Source organism: Salvelinus fontinalis, chromosome 31 (genome assembly GCF_029448725.1).
Source record: "Salvelinus fontinalis isolate EN_2023a chromosome 31, ASM2944872v1, whole genome shotgun sequence".
Taxonomy (NCBI): Eukaryota; Metazoa; Chordata; class Actinopteri; order Salmoniformes; family Salmonidae; genus Salvelinus; species Salvelinus fontinalis.
Genome location: NC_074695.1, coordinates 34,256,679 through 34,280,818, shown reverse-complemented (window position 1 = coordinate 34,280,818; position 24,140 = coordinate 34,256,679). Strand labels below are relative to the sequence as shown.

Here is a 24,140-nt window from a genome sequence, read left to right as displayed (position 1 = left end):
CTGGAGGTGATAAATCAGAGGCCTTGTCTGGGCAGGTGGAGGCGGCAAGCGACGAGGAAGGCGGTGGGGCGGAGGGGAGGGAGAGAAGCCTCTGTCTGCAGGAAAGATACACCGAGCACCAGCCAACACCATGGTAACAATGATGCAACTCCACAGCTCACACAGCCATAAATCTTGCGTCTGGCAAGCGATTTGTAAAGGTTTGTATATTGGTGCATCAATAAATCTCATTTTCATATTCTGTGGATGAAGAGAAAGATTTACTTCCTGCAGGGAGGTGGTGGTGGTGGTGGGCACAGGTGGTGGTGTTAGCAGGGGTCTGCCTGCAATATGAATCCGATTTATCAGCAGCGCCACTGAATAACCTCCATCTCCATAGTGAGGACAGAAGGCTTCAGACTGGAGATGGTTAGCCTTTTGGAAATGATGAATGGCTCAGATCGCTTCTCAACGCTGCTTTGTCAATTGGCAAATTGACGTTCAAAACACCAAATAGATCCACTGATATCACGTATGCCACATTGAGTCATCAGGGACCTAGCCTCAACACCTGGTTTGCCAGAAAATGCTAAATCATGTCCAGTATGACAAATGTATGCATCAAACGGTAATGTGAGTGAAAACATTTCTGAATAGCAAAACTTTCCCTGGTAACAGCCAAATATATTTGACCACATTTGTCCATTTTGACTGGATTCAAGAGAGGTCTGCCATGGTGAAAAATTAGATGAGACTAGCAACATCCTAGCAACCAGGCGATGGTGTACAGTAGCACATCTCTGATGGCCTAAGAGCTACTATCTTTGTAGAGAGCTCTATTCAATGGCTGACATATACAGTAGGTACAGTGGATCTGGTTACTTAGAGCCTGCTTATTGGATTTCATGGCTACCTACATCAGAGTAAAAGTAGCATCAGAAAGATACTTTGAGAGGTTGACACAACAGAAACACATGATTCATTTAACAGAGTAGTACAGTCTGTGACATATTTTAGGCGAGGACTCATGATGGAATTTAATGTTGTTTTTTTTCAATTATTTGAGTGGACACATTATAAAACCCCAAACGACTATTACATTGCTTCAGAAGTACTTATTTATGCTTCTTTTATCAGAAAAGCGAGAGTGTGTTTAATCCAAAATGTATCATTCTATTGGCCATTCAAAATAAACGTAAGCTTTCTCTAAGTCGCTACATAGAAATCCTGGTTGAGAATGAAACGACTGAACAAATGAACAGCGAAACAGCACAGGAAGTAAATTAATTAAATAGGTTCTGATGATGTTTTACTGGTAATGGGGACATGCGTAAATGCCAACAAAGTAACTTTTTGGTCAGTGTGGTGTGTGTGTAACCTTTATTTAACTAGGCTAGTCAGTTAAGAACAAATTGTTATTTACAATGACGGCCCGGATGACGCTGGGCCAATTGTGGGCAGCCCTATGGGACTCCCAATCACGGCCGGATGTGATACAGCCTGGATTCGAACCAGGAACTGTAGGTAGTGATGCCTCTTCCACTGAGATGAAGTGCCTTAGACCGCTGCGTCCATGTGTGTGTGTTAACTATTTAACTGTACTAGTATGCTTAAAAGGGCGCTAAAATGTTTAAATATCTGTTATCGGTATCGTTATTTTGGCAAGGAACATATTGGATATCGGTATAGGCCAAAAATGTAATATCGGTGCATCCCTATAATGAATACATCATTTAAATATTCACAGTGTAGGTTGGAAAAAGTATGTGAACCTCTAGCTAATTGGAGTCAGAAGTCAGCTAACCTGGCGTCCAATCAATGAGACAGATTGGAGATGTTGGTTAGAGCTGCCTTGCCCTATAAAAAACACTCACAAAATTTGACTGTGCTATTCACAAAAAGCATTTCCTGATGTGAACCATGCCTTGAACAAAAGAGATCTCAGAAGACCTAAGATTAAGAATTGTTGACAAAAGTATCTCTAAAAGCCTTGATGTTCATCAGTCCACGGTAAGGCAAATTGTCTATAAATGAAGAAAGTTCAGCACTGTTGCTACTCTTCCAAGAATTGGCCATCATGCAAAGATGACTGCAGGTGCTCAATGACATTAAGAAGAAGCCTAGAGTGTCAGCTAAAGAAATCTTTGGAACATGCTAACATCTCTGTCGACGAGTCTACGATACATAAAATACTAAACAAGAACGGTGTTAATGGGAGGACACCACAGAAGAAGCCACTGCTGTCCAACAAAAACATTGCTGCACATCTGAAGTTTGAAAAATTGCACCTGGATGTTCCACAGTGCTACTGGCAAAATATTCTGTGGACAGGTGAAACTACAGTTGAGTTGTTTGGAAGGAACACACAACACTATGTGTAGAGAAAAAAGGCACAACACACCAACAACAAAACCTCATCTCAACTGTAAAGTATGGTGGAGGAAGCATCATGGTTTGGGGCTGCTTTGCTGCCTCAGGGCCTGGACAGCTCGCTATCATCAACGGAAAAATTAACAACCTAAGTTTATCAAGACATTTTGCAGGAGAATGTAATCTGTACGCCAATTGAAGCTCAACAGAAGTTGAGTGATGCAACAGGACAACGACCCAAAACACAGAAGTAAATCAATAACAGAATGGCTTCAACAGAAGAAAATACGCCTTCTGGAGTGGCCCAGTCAGGGTCCTGACCTCAACCCAATTGAGATGCTGTGGCATGACCTCAAGAGAACAGTTCACACCAGACATCCCAAGAATATTGCTGAACTGAACAGTTTTGTAAAAAGGAATGGTCCAAAATTCCTCCTGACTGTTATGTAGATCTGATCCGCAACTATGATGTCTAAACTGGTTATTATCCTGGCTGGGTTCAGTATGATGTCTAAACCGGTTATTATCCTGGCTGGGTTCAGTATGATGTCTAAACCGGTTATTATCCTGGCTGGGTTCAGTATGATGTCTAAACTGGTTATTATCCTGGCTGGGTTCAGTATGATGTCTAAACTGGTTATTATTCTGGCTGGGTTCAGTATGATGTCTAAACCGGTTATTATCCTGGCTGGGTTCAGTATGATGTCTAAACCGGTTATTATCCTGGCTGGGTTCAGTATGATGTCTAAACTGGTTATTTTCCTGGCTGGGTTCAGTATGATGTCTAAACCGGTTATTATCCTGGCTGGGTTCAGTATGATGTCTAAACTGGTTATTATCCTGGCTGGGTTCAGTATGATGTCTAAACTGGTTATTATCCTGGCTGGGTTCTGTATGATGTTTAAACTGGTTATTTTCCTGGCTGGGTTCAGTATGATGTCTAAACTGGTTATTATCCTGGCTGGGTTCAGTATGATGTCTAAACTGGTTATTATCCTGGCTGGGTTCAGTATGATGTCTAAACTGGTTATTATCCTGGCTGGGTTCAGTATGATGTCTAAACTGGTTATTATCCTGGCTGGGTTCAGTATGATGTTTAAACTGGTTATTATCCTGGCTGGGTTCAGTATGATGTCTAAACTGGTTATTATCCTGGCTGGGTTCAGTATGATGTTTAAACTGGTTATTATCCTGGCTGGGTTCAGTATGATGTCTAAACTGGTTATTATCCTGGCTGGGTTGAGGTTATTGCTGCCAAAGGAGGGTCAACCAGTTATTAAATCCAATCCATTCTGCCGATTGTGTTGAAAATCGTTTCTTAAACGCAAGTAAACGGAATGAAACGGGGATAAACATACCTGAATTTGCCCAACGGAAACTCTTGTTTGTAACTTTTGGACTAATGATTACACCCTAGATCAGCTAGATGTAGGCAAGAGCGTACAAGGCGGTATAGAATCTGTCACTGTCTGTCACCATGATTACTTTAATTTTCCTCTCGACCTTGAACGTTGTAAACGTTAAATCATAGGCTTGGTTGTAGCAACCTCATGATGGGTAAAGTGAAAACTTGAGTCTCATGTAGTAGCTTAAACCTATCAATGTTCCATTGAGCCGGGTGAATGGAATATGAATGACAGTCATCCAATATGCTGTAATAGCCATGCTCATAACAAAAGATTTGTCCTCCCTCATCTTAAACCGCATGACTGCCACTGCTGGCTATGCTATAAGACATGTAATACATGTGAGGCTAATGCAATAAGCCATGTAATAGAGGAGCAGTCCCTCCTCGGTGGTAGGCCTACAGTAAAGTAACAGTATAGTCTCTGAGGCAGCTGTATATTCTCCCCCAGCAGGGCCGTTCCCTAATGCTGATTAGCACCCCATTAAGAAAGCCCGGGAGTTTACAGCCTGTTGACAGTGTTTCCATTAACCTTATTGTGCATATCCCAGTTATCATACAGCTAAGCACTTTTCTCTGTTGAAACATTAAAAGCCAGAGACGGTAGTGAGGTATAATTTTTCTCTCGCCTTCTCTCTCTCTCGCTCGCTCACTCTCTGAAAGCAGTGACTAGCAAAATCAGGCTGTTGCTGCTTACATATACGTACATTTCTCCGTCACCATTGCTTAGCCACTGTTCTTTCCCTTTTCTATTTCTCCTCTCTTAATCCCATTTACAGTCTCCATTCGCTGTAATCCTTGAAATGGGCTCCCTACGCGTGGTAGAAAAAACCACAACCATCCAAATCATCTGAGAGCTGCTCCAATTAAACGCTAGCTACACGGCAGGCTCCTAATTCTTCCTAATCAAACTCAAACTAGTAGCTTCTAAACTCAACGTGGGAAATATATGGATTGAACAATGTCAGTTTGCTATTCTGGACTCCAGCATCTTCTACAATTTATGCATGGATTTTTATTTTATTTTACTACTAATAGAAAAGCAACCATCTTAAAAAAAAAGAACTGTTATGATATCATAGCTGACATGGAAATAACCCTTGATGACAGAGAAGGATCCAAGCCACTTTGTGCCACAAAGACCGGTAGACTGAGGCAATAGAAAGTTCTCACATATAGGCTGTTACCAATAACAAAGCATGCAGGGAACCAATCTGATCTTGATGTTTTACTTGCAAAGTGTTTTGTAGCTTATCTTTCTTGTTTGGCATGTGAAGAGAAGACAGGGGGGGGGGGGGGGGGGTTCTTATGCTTCTCCTCAGTGGGTTGTACAGTGGCCTCTGGTAACACAGTGAGTAATGGGCCAACTTGATTTCTGTGGCCGTGGAGGGGGCTCGGTAATGGGCTGCTGGTGACAGATGCACACAGTGTCACTTCCTGTCTTGCTGAGGCACTGAACCTCTTTTGCCGTCCCCACCGCTGAGTGCCAGGACCACTGCCATGCTTCCTGCCGGGCTAATGGCTCCTCGGTCACTCATCCCATAATTAATTACTGGGCCATCACTCGTTAATAAAGGGCCGTCCCACTGAGACACAGCACCGAGGGGAACAGAGGGTTGTTTTCGAGAGCCCAGCAGAGCGCTGTTTGATCTCAGGGGCCCTCTGGGAAAGGCCAATATGAAAATGTGTCTTTGAGCTCTCACTAAATATTAGGAGTCCCAGTGAGACGCTCCCCCTGAGCTGCCGAGGAGCACCCTTTAAGGTTAAAGATCTGCATGGTGTAATTAACTTTAGTGTAATGATTAATGTGGGGGGAAATGTGGGACGGAGCAGGCAGCACAGTATCTATCTGCCAGCCTGTCTGTCTGTTGGGCTCTGTAGCTGGCTGGCTGGTGGGGCCAGAAGATTTTCTTAAGATGGAAAATCGATTCCTACTCCGATACTCTCAACTGAGGAGCTGAGGCTGAGAATAAAAGAGCATCCTTGGCCGTGAACAACTCCGCTATCTCTCGGTTTAACCAACCAATTAATAGTAAATAAGGAACCTTTCTCATCACAAAGCCTGTTTCCAAACTCTGTATGCAAGATTTGGACTCTACCCTTACATTTGCAGCACAGCAACTTTTTAAACCCATATCAGGTTTCAGTCATTCAAAACATTCCCCTCTCAGAAACCAAACAGTTTACGGCTGTTGGTCCCCACAGGGATGACTTTTCCCACCCTAATGAACGTGATGAAGGACCAGTAATGAGCTATATATCTCATGTCAATAGTAGTCATTATCACATCACTGAATACACCAACTAATGATGCTACCTAATCTAAATGATGGGCAAGAACATTTAACATTTGCCTGTAGATACATACAGAATGAAACTTTTATTCAGGGGGGAAGGGTTTTTATTTCTAATTTCCTGTGAGCCATGCATCCTTGTGGAGGACAGTGAGTTTGGACGGAGCTCAGTTCTGATCCAGTCCTATCTCTCTCTGCACACTCCTGGAATGAAGTAGGTCACTGTGCTGTGGATTATACAGTAGGATCTGGCGGGCTGGCGTGTCCTTGGAGAGACATGGGGGAGAAACCTGTTCAGAGCAGAGCAGCACATCTCCTCCCCCCAGCCCATAGCCCTCTCTCTTTCTGTTTGTCTGTTTGGAGTGCCCCCGCTGTTTCTCTGAAGCACCTCTCCAACCCAAGGCCAACAAAACCCTGGTAGCACATTGGAGAGCAGGGCTGCAGATGAGACACGCTCCACCGACACAATCACACACATGCATATGCAAACAGAGAGATAGACACACTAGAGGGCTACATTCCTGCGGGACCTGCATGTCCCGACAAAGATCATTGCTTCATGGTCTGTATTTTTTGACCTGCGGTTGGGAGCGGGCGGTCAAACAGACAGCTTTGGGATTAAAATATTTGTGTTGTCCCGCAAATCATTTGGAAACGGTTGTCTTTCTGCTTTGTATGTGCTAGCCTAGGCCAGGGAAGGGCAACTCCAGTCCCCTGGGTCTGATTGGTGTCACACTTTTGCCCCAGCCCCAGCTAACACACCTGACTCCAATAATCAACTAATCATGATCTTCACTTTAGAGTGTGATTAGTTTAATCAACTGTGTTTGCTAGGGATGGGGGAAATGTGTGACACCACTCCAGGCCCCGGAGGACTGGAGTTACCCATCCCTGGCATACCTCTTGTATTAAAAACACATCTTTGTTGCATTATTCACACACTCAGAATTCGCTGCGTCAAGTTAGTAACCTACCTCTCCTCTCCTAGTTGGGCGTGCGAGATCAAGTGTGCCTACTATATGTGTAGTCTACAGGTTCAGTAGCCATACGTGGTGCGCGTGTGGTCTCAATTCAATAGAGCAGGCTATAGCCTATGCATGGACGGAGAAGAACGGGGCAGTTAGCTATCCAAGGAAATGTACTTCACAAATATGATTAGCCTCTAGTTTACTATATTGTCTAGAAATAAATATTGGTCAACCATATTTGTCTCCGTCTGAAAATTGTCCCTCCCCTAAAAGGTAGGCTATAAAACGTAGCTCACGAGAAAGTGCAAGTCTCTCCAACTCTTCTCTCTTGAAACTATGTCTAGCCTATTGGCTGATATTGCCCAGTAATACAGATAGCCTATATAATGGGCCATGTGAGAACCTCAGCTAATTTAACATTTTCTTTGGTTATTTATGCACATTTTGATATTGCCGCGACCATGGCTGGCAAGTGAGCTGCGTCACATTCACCTAAAATAACATTGGATATATAATGTGGGAAATAATGTGGGACTGCGGTTGGTTCCGGAACCAGTTCTTGCGGTAGCGAGTGGGAGTCAGACAGAAAGTCAGCGGGTGTGGGCAGGTGTGGTATGAAAAGCCGCTGGTGGGAGCGGGTTGAATAAATCAGTCCCACACAGACCTCTAACACACACACATATGCACACAGAGGCAGAGATAGACACAGACACGTGCACGCACACAGATCCACACACTAATATCTAAAACTTAAAACCTGAACAACTGACATTGACCACTGGACAGAAATACAATCCGTTGAATAGACCACTGCGCTAAGTACAAAAAACGCACTCTGGCAGCCGGCCTACGTCAAAATAGATTTCCCCCTCTGCTTTACTTTACAGCAAATGACAGTGAACTTGTTTAATCACAACATACCAGTCCAAGCCTACTTCTAAAATCCTCTTATGATATGTGTGCTCGTTTGTGAATCACCCTCTCTTTCTCTGTGGGTGTGGAGGAAGAGGAGACAATACTGACCTGCTTCTCCACCATATTCCCCCTCCAGTATCAACAGTGCATGAGTCACTCTTTTTCGCTGAGTAATTCCTTTTTTTTCGAGGGAGATAAGGAGATTGTCAATCGTGGTGCTGGGGGCAAGGAGGCTGGGGGAGGCAGTGACGGGCGGGCTGGCACATCCCTGCCGCCCTGCTGCTGGCTGCCTCTGTCTGATAAGCCTAGATAAGGCATCGCTTTGATGTTCAGTTAAGTGTCAAATTAAAATGTGCCAAAAGCCGAAGGGAGTGTGTTTCCACCCCCCTGTTACAAAGGGACGCTGCTCCTCTTTTCTCTTCACTTCTCTCCCCTAACCCCAGTCACCCCTGATCCATATTCTGAACAGAGATTGCTCTTCTTGTAAAGTAAGGTGGTTGTTAATTAGGGGATGTATTCTTATATGATGCTTGTATTAGTCTCCAACGTCTGTCAAATTACTGTTTCATCTTCTGTCTCCAATTCATTACGATTCATCCATTATGATTCTCCTGCTAAGAATACAGAATAATGAGGGCAATTTGCTTTATTCTGTTTGTTTCAACGTTCATTGCTAATCTATCAACATTTTGTGTTATCAATCATGTTTGAACAGAACATGGAAGTTTACAAGCTGGTAGAATCTTCTGTGAGAAGACAACAACAGCAGATTGGGGCCTGTCTGCAACCCAGTCATATAAAGGGTGTTAAGGTTCTGTATGGCATCTCTTGCTGAAAAACAACCACCGCAATAAAGCTACAGTGTTAAGTCTGAGCCTCTCAATACCCTCCTTATATACTGCTGCCCTGGGATTCTCAGCTGGTCTGTGGCCCAGTCAAGTGTGTAATCAATGTGTTCTGAGACACTGAGAAAGAGAGCGAGGGGGTAAGGATTGATGCAAAGCCATTATGAGATCCAGCCTTTTTTTTGCGCAATTACTCTGGTGTCACTCTCTGTCACAGTAAACCATAAATTGGCCTAGTTTGATGGTTTGACACTCTCAGGGGCATTGGGGAATGAGCAGAGGCATATAAACGATGTAGGTTTTTATATATAACATCAAATAAATACACATTGTTCCAGATATAACGGAAATAAAAAAACTTATTGTTAAACCACATCATAGCACATTAGTTTATTGTTAACCAAGAAGCTAGTGACCTTTCTGGTCAGTTCGCTAGTCAGCTCATGCTCTTCTTTCCTGCAATTTTTTTGAGGGGAATACTACAACCCATCTTAAAGTGCCTGCATGTAAACGAAGGAAATTACATTTGCTTTGAAAAGATGGGCGAACAAAACTTCTATGGTTCAATATGACAAAGAATGCCAAGTTTACGACTGAATTGGACTTTAAGACCACTCCAGCAAGTTAGTTCCCAAACAGTGCCGACAATGTGTCCCGGTCGTAGTGAATGCTCCGATTGTGTGGATCACACACACAACATTGGGACCAGTGTGTTAGACTATGGGGTCAGCCAGACCTAGGTTCACAGGACCATGACCAGGTTGGATTCTCCATGGGCTGTAAAGGGTCACAGCGCTGAGGTCATATGAATAATAAAAGCAGACAGGCAGCTCCATGGACAGCCTTCCTGTCACCCCGGGGGCCTCATCCTGTGTTCAGTCTGCTGTAAGATGCCATTCATTAGTGTCTGTTTGGGCAGTATAGTCTCTTACCTCCACGCTGCTGACGCGTCCCTCCTGGAAGGAGCACTCAGCCAGGTTGTTGGTGCAGATGTGGCGGTATTTACACCAGTTGCAGGGGAAGGGGCTGCTCACACAGGAGGTGCACCTGTGGAGAAAAGGGGGAGGGGGTGAACTCTCAGATTTAACAGCCTGACTTTGACTAAAGAGATCTACTGTCTGTGTGGATGAGAAGGGCTGCCTACAGATCTCCTGGTCAATATGTCATCACCCTCTCTGGTAAGCCTGCAGGGCCAATGGGCTAGGCTAGCATCATATTCTAGCTGCCTTTCAATTAGAAGTTAGAAATGAATTACAGCCTGAAAAGCTGTTTCATCTGCAATCAAAATGATGATTCCAATTAAATAATGCATCTAAGAACTATGAAATACCTGTGGACAACTGACAGTCCCACCATCAACAATAGGCAACACGGGTAAACGTCAGACTCTCAACGCATTGTAGGAGGACAGAATAAAAAATCAAGTGGTTTCCTTCCATGCTCGTTCCACTCTTACTCTGAGCCTTTCTGCGTTCCCCTCCGCCCCTCCTCCGCACTAAAGCCTATTGCATTCTGAGCACAAAAAGGTCTGCATGAGGAGAGGAACATCCACTTTGTCCCATACTAATCATAGCCTTCCTCTGGAGGCACGGTTCAAATCCCCTTTGGAGGGTACTCAGCAGTCTGCTCACACTGACTCCTTAGCTACACTGCACTGTATAATCTCCAGGCTGACTGCTGCCTCCCTGTCGGTGTGGGGGATATCGGAAAGCATTTTGCAGGCAAGCCACATTTCATATACACCTGGAAATAATACCAAAACATTTTCAATACGGCGGACTGGCTACTTGTCGACCATGTTAATATCGCATTTGAGTCAGTGTATTCGTAGAGATTTACAATGCCTGCTCCACACATATCGTATACCTCAGCAGCCCTGACTCTTGTAAAGGGAATGAAAATGCCTGCTTTAACATGAGAACAATGAGTGCCAGTGGCTGTAGGCTGGTGCAGTGCTGCCTTCCACTGCAGAGGGAGGGGATTTGTTGTAAATACTGTGTGCAGATCAGCATGTCTTGACTGAAATATGCAATATGCTGCGTCAGGGGTATAAACTCCATCAATTCACTTTGGTCTAATTTCAGTGAAGCCTGAGAAACACAGCACAGCCAAAACTTGACACACTGATGAAGTGAGTTTCCTCCCTAACATCATTGCTTGGAAGTGGTTTCAGTAGCCTATCGGAGTGGTGTTTCTGGAAACTGGTCAAATCAAATGTTATTAATCACATGCTTCGAAAACAATAGGTATAGACTAAAAGTGAATGCGTACTTACGGGCCCTTCCCAACAATGCAAAGAGAAAGAAAATAGAAAAGTAATAACACATAATTGTCACGCCCTGACCGTAGAGAGCTTTTTATGTCTCTATTTTGGTTTGGTCAGGGTGTGATTTGGGTGGGCATTCTATGTTCATTTTCTATGTTTTGTATTTCTTTGTGTTTGGCCGGGTGTGGTTCTCAATCAGAGGCAGCTATCGTTGTCTCTGATTGAGAACCATACTTAGGTATCTTTTCCCCACCGATGCTTTGTGGGTAGTTATTTTCTGTTTAGTGTTTTGCACCTTACAGGACCGTTTCGGTTTCATCTATTCTCTTGTTATTTTATTATAGTGTTCTGTTCTAATAAAAAAACATGAACACTTACCACGCTGCGCTTTGGTCCACACCTTCTTCAACAGACGACCGTTACAATAATAATAAAAGTAATAATAAATACACAATGAGTAACGATAACTTGGCTATATACACGGAGTACCAGTACCAAGTCGATGTGCAGGGGTATGAGGTAATTGAGGTAGATATGTACATATAACTAGGACTATAGTACAGTTGAAGTCGGAAGTTTACATACACCTTAGCTACATTTAAACTCAGTTTTTCGCAATTCCTGAGATCTAATCCTAGTAAGAATTCCCTGTCTTATGTCAGTTAGGATCACCACTTTATTTTAAGAATGTGAATAATAGTTGAGAGAATGAAGATGATTGAGAGAATGCCAAGAGTGTGCAAAACTGTCATCAAGGCAAAGGGTGGCTACTTTGAAGAATCTCAAATATGAAATATATTTTGATTTGTTAAACATTTTTTTTAGTTACTACATGATTGCATTTGTGTTATTTTATAGTTTTGATGTCTTCAGAATTATTCTATAATGTAGAAAATAGTAAAACAATAAAAAAATATATATCCTTGAATGAGTAGGTGTGTCCAAACTTTTGACAGGTACTGTATATCTCTGAACTTTTATCTCCATATGAGCCAGGACGCAGCCTGAGATCCTCTGGCAGACCATTCCAAAGTCTAGTTTGAAAACTAAAGCAGACCGGGCATTTGCCATTAGGGCCCCTAGACCTTGGAATGATCTGCCAGAGGAGATCAGGCTTGCAGATTCAGTGCCTCTTTTTAAATCCCTACTGAAGACATACTATTATAAAAATACTTGATTTCACTGTAAGATTTTAATTAGCTGTCTTGTTTCTTTCTCCTTCCTTCTGTCTTGTTTCTTTGTTAGTACCTTTATTTTATTTGATCATTTTATGATGTGAAGCACTTTGTTACTTGTATTGAAAAGCGCTATACAAATAAAGTTGTTATTATTATTATTATTGGAATGCCTGTGGAAAATATGACTGACAGGTAAATAATGGAGATAGGAAGGGGAGAACTGAGAGGTGTTGCAGGGGAGACAAGAGAGAGAGCCTTAAAAGGTGTCCCAGAGATGTAATAATTTCTTACCTTCCAGTCAGACAATAAGAAGCTTTTGTGCTTAAATGCCTAAAATGGCAGGGGGAGATACGGTGAAAGTATATAATCAGTCAGAGCTTCAGAGCAAGCTAACTTCCCTTTCACAGGTGATCATTATCCCTGAGGATGCAAGAAGGGAAGGAGCTCTTACAAAATTGCGGGAGAAGAAAATGGGAGCCACCGTGGCAGGGCTGGGGTGAGTGAGTGCTGTCCACCAGCAACACCAGAGGGGGAAACAATTCAAGGGCTAAATGTTCCCACAGGGTTTTTGTGAAAACAGGAAATCTGGCTTGGCTTCAGGCAGATTGCTCTGGCAAGGTAGGCCTCTGCCGCGGTTGCCATGGCAACTGGCGAGCCCTGCATGGATTATGTTACCCTGCTTCCTTACACTAGAGAATTGATCGTTGTGTATGTATTCTGCCAGCCGACAAGGCAATTTTATTCTCTGACAAGAAAACGCATTCATTTAATAATAATAATAAGTAGAGCGCTTTCATTTACAGACGTAAATAACCAAGCTCTTTACATTGAGAGCAACCATTAAAATAAAAATTAAAAGGGCTCTACAAATAAAAGGGCTAAAAAACATTAAGCGAGAAATTAACAGATAGCTAGCAGTCTAGTACTATACAAGACACAGTAAAGGAGGAAACAAGGTCAAAACAATAGAACTCGACACTAACGTACAAGACCAACGACAGACACCCCAACAGAGATCACATTAAGTGAAAGCCAGTTTGAAAAAATGTTTCTTAATCTCAAACTTAAAGGCAGTGGGGGTCTGGGGCATGCGGAAGGTGGGTTGGAGCTCATTCCAGAGCCGGCGTTCGAGACAGCAGAATGCTCGGTCACCCATTGTTTTTAGGCGTGTCTTTGGGACTGCAAGGAGTCTTTGATCATTTGACCGGAGTGAACGTGAGGACTGTAAGGGCTGAGAAGCTCACTGAGGTATTGGGGACCAGAGGCATTTTTGAGGAATAACAGGACGATTTTGAAGTTGATTTTGAATTGGATGGGTAGCCAGTGCAGAGAGGTTAGAATTGGGGTGTGATGTGGGTTCTTGTGAGGACCCTGGCAGTTCTGTTCTGCACAAGCTGCAGCCTGTGGATGCCTTTTGAAGGGAGACCACCAAGGAAGGCATTGCAGTAATCGAGTCGGGAGGTGACAAGGCAGTTGACCAGCTTTTTCAGATCAGGTTTGGAGAGAACAGGACAGAGCCGGGTGATGTTTCTCAGGTAAAATTGTTTGCAGACGGATTTTATGGGGTCGGCGAAAGTGAGGGAGGGGTCCAGTAACACTCCAAGGTTGGAGACGGAGGAGGACAGTTGGATGGAGTGGCCGCCAAGGTGATGGTATTGGTTTTGGTGTGATGGGGAGTGCCGATGAGGATTGCTTCTGTTTTAGTATTAGCTTACGAGGGCTATAGTACCACTAACAAAGTCAACTACCCACAAACACCAAAGGAAAAAAGGCTGCCTAAGTATGATTCCCAATCAGAGACAACGATAGACAGCTGTCCCTGATTGAGAACCATACCCGGCCAAAACATAGAAATACAAAACATAGAAATAAAGAAACTAGAATGCCCACCCTAGTCACACCCTGGCCTAACCAAAATAGAGAATAAAAACCTCTCTATGGCCAGGGCGTGACAGATGAAGACTAAGTTTGCCAGATAACCACTTTTTCTATGTTAACGTATTAATCTTAAACTGTGAGGCATCATGTAAATTCAAAAACAATGGCAATATACACAATATTCAGTATGATACTGAGTGTCATACACTCCTCCATGTCAAAAAAAGAACACTGACACTCACACCATCGCCCCAGTGCTAACCGAGAGTCTTGTGCAGCTGAAGTGCAAATGCTCACATATGGCAGAAAAACGGTGCTGCTCCACAAACGAAGCAGAAGAAAGACGAGACCTCGGGCATGGAGCTCAGCACTTCACAGAAGCTGCAGCCAGCGAGAGGCTCTGAGAGAGGGGCTCCGACTGATCCTAGGAGAGATGCACAGTTCCATTGTTCTGCCTCAGCACAGATGTGGTCTGGAAGCCTGCCTGCCCTGCGTGAGGCTGCTGCTGCTGTTCCAGACCAGGACCATCTGAAATCATATTAGCCAGCAGCATCTGGCCAGCCTGTCCAGGACATGATCTGGTCATGTGTCCTGTGGTCGTGATGATGGATAACAGCGACAAGGAGTATGGACATAGCAGTGGGACATCACTCTATGTGTATGGCATGATTGCCAGTTCTCATTAGTCTTGTCATTGTATTTATGTGTCTTCCTTGTATTTTTGCTTTCTAACATGACGAGTTTCTGAAAGTCCTTGTTGAAAATAATGACAATAAACATAACTTTATACCATCTACAGCAGTGGTCACCAACCTTTTCTGAGTAAAGATCACTTTCGCAGTCAAAAAGCAAAGCCGAGATCTACCAATCAATTTGTTTTAAAACATGACTTGCATTTTTTTAACATTAACCTAATAAAAACAGTTATGTTGGAATGAGGTTTGTGCAGTAGGCAGGCCTAATACATTATCACAGTATATTGGCTCGATGTCAATATTGTTCTTCTCAGACCATATTATATTTCAGAACTTGAGCTTTGATGACAAAATAGAACAGTTGGTATAGCACCTGCAAGGCACAGCTGAGTATAAATTGAAATAATTAGCTTTTTTATTTTACTGGACTGATGGCACCTGCATTTGATGGTGATGGTGCTTTCAAGGCAACTGTAAACATGGAAAAAACTAGATAAAATCATGACGTCAGTGACGTTCGGTGTCGGAAAGTCGGGGCTCTAGAAAGACGGAAATGTTTTAGACTTGGAATTTCGAGTTGGATGACCATTCAAAGCAATTTTTCCCAGTCTAATCTATTTTTCCCCCTAGTTTCCAAATGTCTTGAACGCACTGAAGTCGGAGATGTCGGTGTTACGAGTTCCCAGTTGTTTTGAACATGGCATTAGTCTCAGCGGAGGGAGGGAGAGAGCAGCAGAGGGTCAGCCTCTCACGGTCCCTGCTCTCTCCATTATTCTCTCTGGTGAGACTGACCAGAGAGAGGGGACACAGTTGTCCACCTGATGGTGAAACTCGAGTCGCACCGCATCCGCATCTGCCTCAAGCACAAATTCATGTTGTTCCTGTGACCAGAGAAACTGAAATATTCCTTGATATTAAAATAGACATAACGAGCTGCTCGTTAGGTGTTTTATGTTTTGTAATAGTGTTGAATAAAAACAGTGACAGTGCTGAATAAAACATTAAACCTGAGCTCACTCATAAAAACAGCAGCTCTTTGCTGTATTCTTTGACAGTCTCTCTGGTCATTGTTTTAAAAGTGATGAAATCTCAGGTAGGCTAGTATCAAACTTCTAGGCACGGTGATTTGAGCTATCCAATCGGCCAGCGCAGTAGGCGCACTCGATTTAGCCACAGATCTCCTGGTCCACCAGGTAGGCAGAGTTTGTCTTTTCAGACAAATGAAATGGTTACAAACTTTGCCTACCCGGTATGCAGGGCTTCTGATTCAAGTGTACCTACAGCCAACAGTGCAACACGAATAATACAAAAAAAGAACGCAAGCCTTTATCATCTGCTTTTCTATAGAAATGTTTGGTAATCGACTAGAAATGCGATCGACCAGTTGGTGACCACTGACCTACAGTATTTTTTATACCACTATAAAAACAACTTGACAAGGAGATAAATGAATGAAAAAACAGGTAACCTGTTACTTGTCAAGGCAGTTTCTCTGCCTGACGTGGCTACACAGTCCCATAGAAATCATCAAGTAACTTCAAGTGACGGACTGACCCAATCAATATGTTCCTTCACTGAAAGCTCCTCTGTCTTTCCTCTCCTCAGAGAGATGAGAGATCATAGTAGATAGATACTTACGACTGGAGCACGCTGCAGTTGTAGAAGATGAAGTCAGTGGTGATGAACTTGTGGCCTGTCTCCTTGGACTTCAGGAAGAACTTGACCACTCGCTTGTCACCTGAAATGACAAAAGACCCACAGTAAGCCAAACAGCCTAGAAGCTCGGAAACAATTATCCGTCCGTCTGAGATCCCATACCCCCAGGAAAATATTCTTCTTCTAAGCAAATTAAATAATGTGGATTTGTATAAAAATGTCTAATTGCTCCTGCCTTTTATCTAACATTTCCATTACCAAGAGAAGTGCACTTATGGTCCAAAACAGGAACCCATGAACAGATGTACTATTTCATTTGAGGTAAAGGCCGCATCTCAACTAGCTCAATTATACCTGTAGGCCTGACTTCAAGATAATTGGCAAAGCATTTCTAGTGGACTTTAAATAATTGCCGTTAATGGAACAAAACACGAGCTACTGCACTTTTCAGGTTCCCATCAGTCCATCCAGCAAGAGGATTCAGTTGTTTTTCAAATGTTTTCGGAAAACACATTAAGGCCCATGTCCACAAGGCTCAGAAAAACCAAAACACTGTGTACGTCAGACACATTACAGCAGTGAATGAAGTGTATTAAAATGTATAGATAATATCATACACAAAAAGTATGGCTATAGTGATAAATATGATCATCAGAAAATAACAACATTATTATTCAATGGACAACCTTTGAACATGGTCCTCTGTATCTCAGTTGGTAGAGCATGGTGCGTGTAATGCCCGCATAGTGGGTTTGATTCCCGTGACCACCCATATGTAAAATGTATGGACACATGACTGTAAGTCGCATTGGATAAAAGCATCTGCTAAATGGTTTATATTATTAGTATTATTACTATAGAGTTATAGTGGTATCTGATAGAAGCTTTACCGTATCCCTGTGCGAGGGAGGGGACATCTCTGAGGGAGGGGGACATACAGAGGATCTGCCCCTTGGCCAGCACCTCCCCTGGGCTCTCTGTCAACTCCTCAAACACACACGTCACCCCGGCTGACAGGCTGGGCACGTTTACCACTTTCACACTCAGCTGGAGGGAAGAGGGGGGAGAGAGACGGGAGAGAAGCATATCAGGTGACAGGTGGAGTCGTCCCTGCGCGTATCCTTGCATCTCAGTGAAGGTTAGACTAACACCAGAAATCTTTAATGACAGCTTAATGAGCCAACTCCATATTGGTCATGTTGGGATTAGCTAGCGTCGTGCTTTTCTCTGGTGTGAACATTTTTTATTTATTTTATTTATTTACAGCCTGTAATTACCTGGGTGGAAGTAGAGGTCACAGATATGTTGTTAGGTGTGACACTAATGTCCACACACTGGTCCAGCTCTGTGTTAAAATGCTGCGGCTCGGCCCACTTCTCACAGGCCTCCTGTCTGGAACACCTGGGAGAAAACCCAATGAGGTTAGGGGTCAATAATGATCACAACATTACATGCTGTACTACTCCTAATATGACACTCAGCTCAATGCAGTACACAGCCCGCAGCCATATTACTGGGTAAAAATCCATCCACTCCATTGTCCAACAGAGCACCGGGAGTCTGGCACAAACTTGTAACCTCTGGAATAAGATTTAGGTGTAACAAATGACTGAGGTGGTTTAAGTGGGCAGGTCAGGTATGAGCAGCATAAGAATTATACCAGTGTATGGACTAAGGTAGGGTTAAGATGGCACCAATGGATGGCGCCTCGCTTCGAGCTCCTACAAAACATGTCAGGTTTCTACTTTTTCTTCACACCTGCACTGTTGGAGCTCGGAGCTTAAGTATTTCACTGTGTACTGCCAATACATCTTCAGCCCAGTGCACGTGACTAAATAAACATCTAATCTACTCTAATCATGAACACACATTTAGGAAAATACATGGAAATACCCCAAAATTACACATTTTGAAATATTCTGAGCCAAGCATCACATCACAACAACGTCAAAGATGTTTTTGTCACCAATTTCCCCATTGTCACGTTAATGTTGCATAGCAGAAACGTTTATACTGCTAACTGACCTAATTTACCTGGTCTTGATGATTTGAACCAATTTTTTCATAAATCCCTATTGAAGCCAGAACAATGACAATTCAACCAAATGTTTTTTGTGACAAAAAATATGATCAGGTTAATGTGGCACAGCAGCCGTTCTCTCTCTCGTTGCAGTTTTGTTTTAAGCCTGTTATTTTCTGCTGTGGAAGTGAATGTCCTATTTTTCTCCTTAGAGATTCGAAGGAGCAGCCGGATATTAAAACATTTATAACAGCAGCACATTTGTTAGACGTGGCGTTACTGTAAGTGCAGTTAAAAGTTTCACGTTTAAGCTTGACAGCTGCACTGAAAGTGGCTGAGGATTATCCCCAATAAAAAACTCCTGCTTACGCACCAACCAGCCCTGTCCTTTTTACCATGTCCAATATGCCACTGGATTTTACTGCAGACAATTAGGGATTATTTCACATTGGGACAGACAGAGCAGAGCATGACAACACACAACACTATCTCACTACAATCTCCATTAACACCATGTCCAGAAACCATTAAATAAAATATTGTAATGTGATAAAAATGAAATATAAGGAAAAATAAACATCAAAATGAAATGAATGAAAATATAAACTGTTTTGTTCTGCCAATAAAATAAACTTGAAATGTGTCACATGCCTACTTATATTTCACAGGCTCATCAATGCGAGAAAGCAGAAGCAGCGAAGCACAAACTTGATTTGAAGGTTAGCATTCAACTTAAGCGCGTGATAAGCGTGTCTCCGGAAGGAAATGTATTTTATTTTCCTTTAGAGGAACATCTTCTTAAAGAATTAAGAAGCCGCTACAGTTGCAGGGCTGTTTTTTTTTTTTTACCCAAGATGCAACACACCATAAATGATTTGTTTACTTCTAATTAAAGCCATATGTCTGGGGAAAGAATGGGGGTAGGCTTAATAAAAAATGCAGGGCCTAGCACCAGACATGACTGCTCTCTGTAAAGTAAGTGAAACTGTGGTGTGTCTCCTCGCCAGCCAACAACAAACAATTCATATCACTGCGATTCTTCTGTTGCTTTGTCATTTCTTCTCATTCAGTTTCCAGGAATGAGGTTTAATTCAATTACAGTGCAGCCCTCTTCCTAGTGGAATGGCAGATATGTGATTTATGGTGAAACGTTGTCCCCCTGGGGTGGAGGTCCCTTCAGCTGCTTTCTTTCTCTCTCGCTCTAACAGCCCTGCAATGACGCCATGAGAAATCCAGGGGATCAGGGACCTGCATTAGTGACTATTCTTTGTGGGGACAAAATGGACTCAACACATCTTCAATTAGCAGGTGAGGAGTCCTCTGTAATATATGATCAAGTGAAATGGGGCTAGAAACTGTCAGAGGATAATGTAGTGAGGCACTAAAGACACTAGAGGGACATGGGTGAGAAACAGGAGATTGGGGGCTCACATTAACCCTAAGAGAAAGCCATGCGTTGAGCACATGGCTTCCTTTAAACTTGAGAACAGGCTTTTTCTAAGGAATAAGCCCAGGAGAGCGGAGTAACTGATTTAGTCATTTATTTTGGCAGATAGGCTCCCTCCCTACATGCCCAATTCACCACTTCAGGTTACGTGAATTCTATTACCCTGCCCTCAAAGTCAAATGAATCCAAGGCCACATTCAAACCACATTATGACCTCTCTGTTCATTCTGACTCTAAAAGGCAAAGTTTCACCTTGTTCAAATGATTAATTGGACGGAGGAGATGAAATAAGCCTTTCATAACACATGTAAATCATCTACTAATAATGTCATTACATAACTAAAATGGCAGTGTTGGGGTTAACTGGGAAGCATTGGGACACAGAGACAGGATCAATTGAGCACATTAATTGAAATGGGGAGGGTGGGGGCCGTAACGGCCACTAAGGGTCTAGGTTAATTATCTATTTGACTTTGATTAGAGAGAAAGACAACACAAAAGACAATCATGTCTGCTGAGGGGGCGAAACTATTGAAAGGGCAGTCACTTATCACTGGCTTTTTTCACTGTCCATTTTACTATTAACCTTGAACCATGTTAATCTGAAACACCTTCTCTCAAAGACATCGGACAACATCTTCAGAATGTGCATTTGCTGTTCTGCAAAATGTTGGATAAAAGAAAGGCTATCTTCAAACAGTAAACATTGCAGATGTTCCATATTACATTAAAAGCAAAAGTATATGATATTTTCATGTAATAGTAGTTGCTCTCAATTATCCTCTAATTATAATAATACGCTGACAATCCCAGTCTTATTTAAACTAACGCAGAGGTACCTTCACCATTCAGTGAGCACTTTACATTAATAACTGAACAGATACTGACATATGATGGTGTGCTGTCATTTCACGGTGTGCTTTCATCATTTATAGAACATTAATGAAGTCTCTTGAGTAGGGGAAGTTTCCACAAGATAAATGCCACATGAGACATCCTAACCAATGCCCCCCTCAACAGATAGAGTAGCAGAGAAATCACTAAATAAGCCTGATTTGAATCACACTGCAAATCCATCTTCCAGTTTCCTGTTGTTACCATGGACACAGACCATTTCCCAGGGTGCATTTTTTTTCTCCTCTACCCTGGCTCGACTAACATGATGGCTCGAGGCTAAAGAGCCCTGGAGGAATAGCAGACAAAGCAGAGACAACAAGTAAAAGAAAGGGAAGCAGGTCAAAGCTAGTCTCCCAAACAAGAGTGTTTTTGGCAGGGGGTGTTTTTGAACAGCCATCTCCCATGGCAACCCATCTTCCCAAGGGAAGGGGAGCTCTGGCAACACAGTTTAAGAATTAAGATTTAACAACCCCAAAATTTCACTGCATCGTTTTTCGGAGCATCACTCCAATACGTGTCATAACAGTAGCAAGACAAGTGATAAGTGCCTAGATAAATGTAGATATTTCAGATCAGAGGAGCACATGACAACCCCCACCACAGTTTTCATATGAAAACTCATCATACCACCTTCAAAAGCTTGAGGCAGTGCATTCAGATTGATAAGTGCCTTAAATGAGGTCTTGAGAGTTATGTCACACTGTCACGTTCCTGACCTATTTATGTTAGTTTTTGTGTGTTAGTTGGTCAGGACGTGAGGTTGGGTGGGCATTCTATGTTATCTGTTTCTATGTTGGTTTCGGTTTGCCTGGTATGGCTCTTGATTAGAGGCAGGTGGTTTGCGTTTGCCTCTAATTAAGAGTCATATTTAGGTAGGGCATTCTCACTGTTTGTTTGTGGGTGATTGTCTCCTGTGTTTGTGTCTGCGCACCACACGGGATTGTTTCGGTTGTATTTCGTTTTGATGTAGTCTGTTTCCTGCTCGTGTGTTCTTCCTGTCGTTATGTAAGTTCCATGTTCAGGTTTCGTCTACGTTGTCCGTTTGTTATTTTGTTTCATTTCTAAAGTATAGTTCGTGTCAGTGTTCGTTTTGTTCAATAAATTCATTATGTCATCACACCTCGCTGCGCATTGGTCTACCGATCCTTCTCTCCTCACCTCATCCGAGGATGAGGAGAGCGTCACCCGTTACAAAATCACCCACCATCCGAGGACCAAGCGGCGGGGGAGAGCTCAACAGAGCAATCAGGACTCGTGGACTTGGGAACAGATCTTGGAAGGAAAAGGACACTGGGCGCACATTGGGGAATATCGCCGCGCTCGTGAGGAGATGGAGGCAGCGAGAGCCCAACAGCGGTGGTATGAGGAGGCAGCAAGGAGACGTGGCTGGAAGCCCGAAAAGCCAGGGGAGCAGCTGGAGGCACTGGGGAGTGCAGAGGCTACCGGAGAGAGGAACCGGAGCTATGAGGGAACGCGTCTGGCACGGAAGCCGAAAAAGCCCGTAAGTAATTCCCAAAAATTTCTTGGGGGGGGGCTAGGAGATAGTGGGCCAAGGGCAGGTAGGAGACCTGCGCCCACTTCCCAGGCTTACCGTGGAGAGCGGGAGTACGGGCAGGCGCCGTGTTACGCAGTAGAGCGCACGGTGTCTCCTGTACGAGTGCATAGCCCAGTGCGGGTTATTCCACCTCCCCGCACTGGGAGGGCTAGATTGGGTATTGAGCCAGGTGTCATGAGGCCGGCTCAACGCGTCTGGTCTCCAGTGCGTCTCCTCGGGCCGGCATACATGGCACCTGCCTTACGCATGGTTTCCCCGGTTCGCCTACATAGGCCGGTGCGGGTTATTCCACCTCCCCGCACTGGTCGGGCAACCGGGAGCATTCAACCAGGTAAGGTTGGGCAGGTTCAATGCTCAAGAGTGCCAGTACGCCTCCACGGTCCGGTATTTCCGGCACCACCTCCCCGCCCCAGCCTAGTACCTACAGTGTATACACTACGCACTAGGCTACCAGTGCGTATCCTGAGCCCTGTTCCTCCTCCACGCACTCTCCCTGTAGTGCGTGTATCTAGCCCGGTGCCTCCAGTTCCGGCCCCACGCACTAAGCTACCAGTGCGTCTCCAGAGCCCTGTACACACTGTATATTCTCCCCCTACTAATCCTGATGTGCTTGTCCTCAGCCCGGCGTCACCAGTGCCGGTACCACGCATCAGGGATAGAGTAGGCTTTGAGAATACAGTGTGCCCTGTCCCTGCTCCCCGCACTAGTAGGAAGGTGCTTGTCATTAGCACGGTGCCTCCAGTTCTGGCACCACGCACCAGGTCTACAGTGCGCCATATCCGGCCAGAGCCATCCGTCTCCCCAGCGCCATCTGAGCCATCCGTCTCCCCAGCGCCATCTGAGCCATCCGTCTCCCCAGCGCCATCTGAGCCATCCGTCTCCCCAGCGCCGTCTGAGCCATCCGTCTGCCAGGAGCCTGCAAAGCCGCCCGTCTGCCATGAGCCTGCAAAGCCGCCCGTCTGCCATGTGCCTACAGAGCCGTCAGCCAGACAGGAGCCGCTAGAGCCTTCAGCCAGACAGGAGCCGCTAGAGCCGTCAGCCAGACAGGATCTGCCAGAGCCGCCAACCAGACAGGATCTGCCAGAGCCGCCAACCAGACAGGATCTGCCAGAGCCGCCAACCAGACAGGATCTGCCAGAGCCGCCAACCAGACAGGATCTGCCAGAGCCGCCAGCGAGCCATGAGCAGCCAGAGCCGTCAGAGCGCCATGAGCAGCCAGAGCCGTCAGAGAGCCATGAGCAGCCAGAGCCGTCAGCCTGCCATGAGCGTCGAGAGCCGTCAGCCTGCCATGAGCGTCGAGAGCCGTCAGCCTGCCATGAGCGTCGAGAGCCGTCAGCCTGCCATGAGCGTCGAGAGCCGTCAGCCTGCCATGAGCGTCGAGAGCCGTCAGCCAGCCATGAGCGTCGAGAGCCGTCAGCCAGCCATGAGCATCGAGATTCGTCAGTCAGCCATGAGCTGTCCTTCAGCCTGAAAAGGCTGGATACCCAGAACTGCCCATCAGTCCAGAGCTGTCTCTCTGTCCGGAGCTGCCTTTCAGTCCGGAGTTGCCCCTCTATCCTGATCTCCCTCTCTATCTTTTTCTACCTCTATATTCTTATCTATCCCTCTATCTTGATTTATCTCTCTGTCCCGGTGTTATCCTTATTAAATATATTATTAAGAGAATTGTGTGGGGGAAAAAAGAGGGTGGACATTCTTGGAGGGAGGAAGTTAGGTTGGATTATGGTGGGGTGGGAACCGCGCCCGGAGCCTGAGCCACCACCGTGGTTAGA

At 44.3% G+C, this 24,140-nt stretch overlaps 1 protein-coding gene across 2 annotated transcripts in view; it reads right to left on the bottom strand.

Annotated features, from left to right (window-relative positions):
- Positions 1–24,140, bottom strand: part of LOC129830101 (plexin A3) — a 119,680-nt gene that overhangs the window by 35,753 nt on the left and 59,787 nt on the right. For both annotated transcript variants that reach the window (XM_055892330.1, XM_055892331.1), the window contains exons 6-9: positions 17,727–17,850; positions 17,340–17,496; positions 16,432–16,531; positions 9,709–9,823 (exon numbers count right to left, since the gene is read on the bottom strand). In XM_055892330.1, coding sequence (XP_055748305.1) covers positions 9,709–9,823; positions 16,432–16,531; positions 17,340–17,496; positions 17,727–17,850 — 496 coding nt within the window. The remainder of the gene's footprint in view (positions 1–9,708; positions 9,824–16,431; positions 16,532–17,339; positions 17,497–17,726; positions 17,851–24,140) is intronic.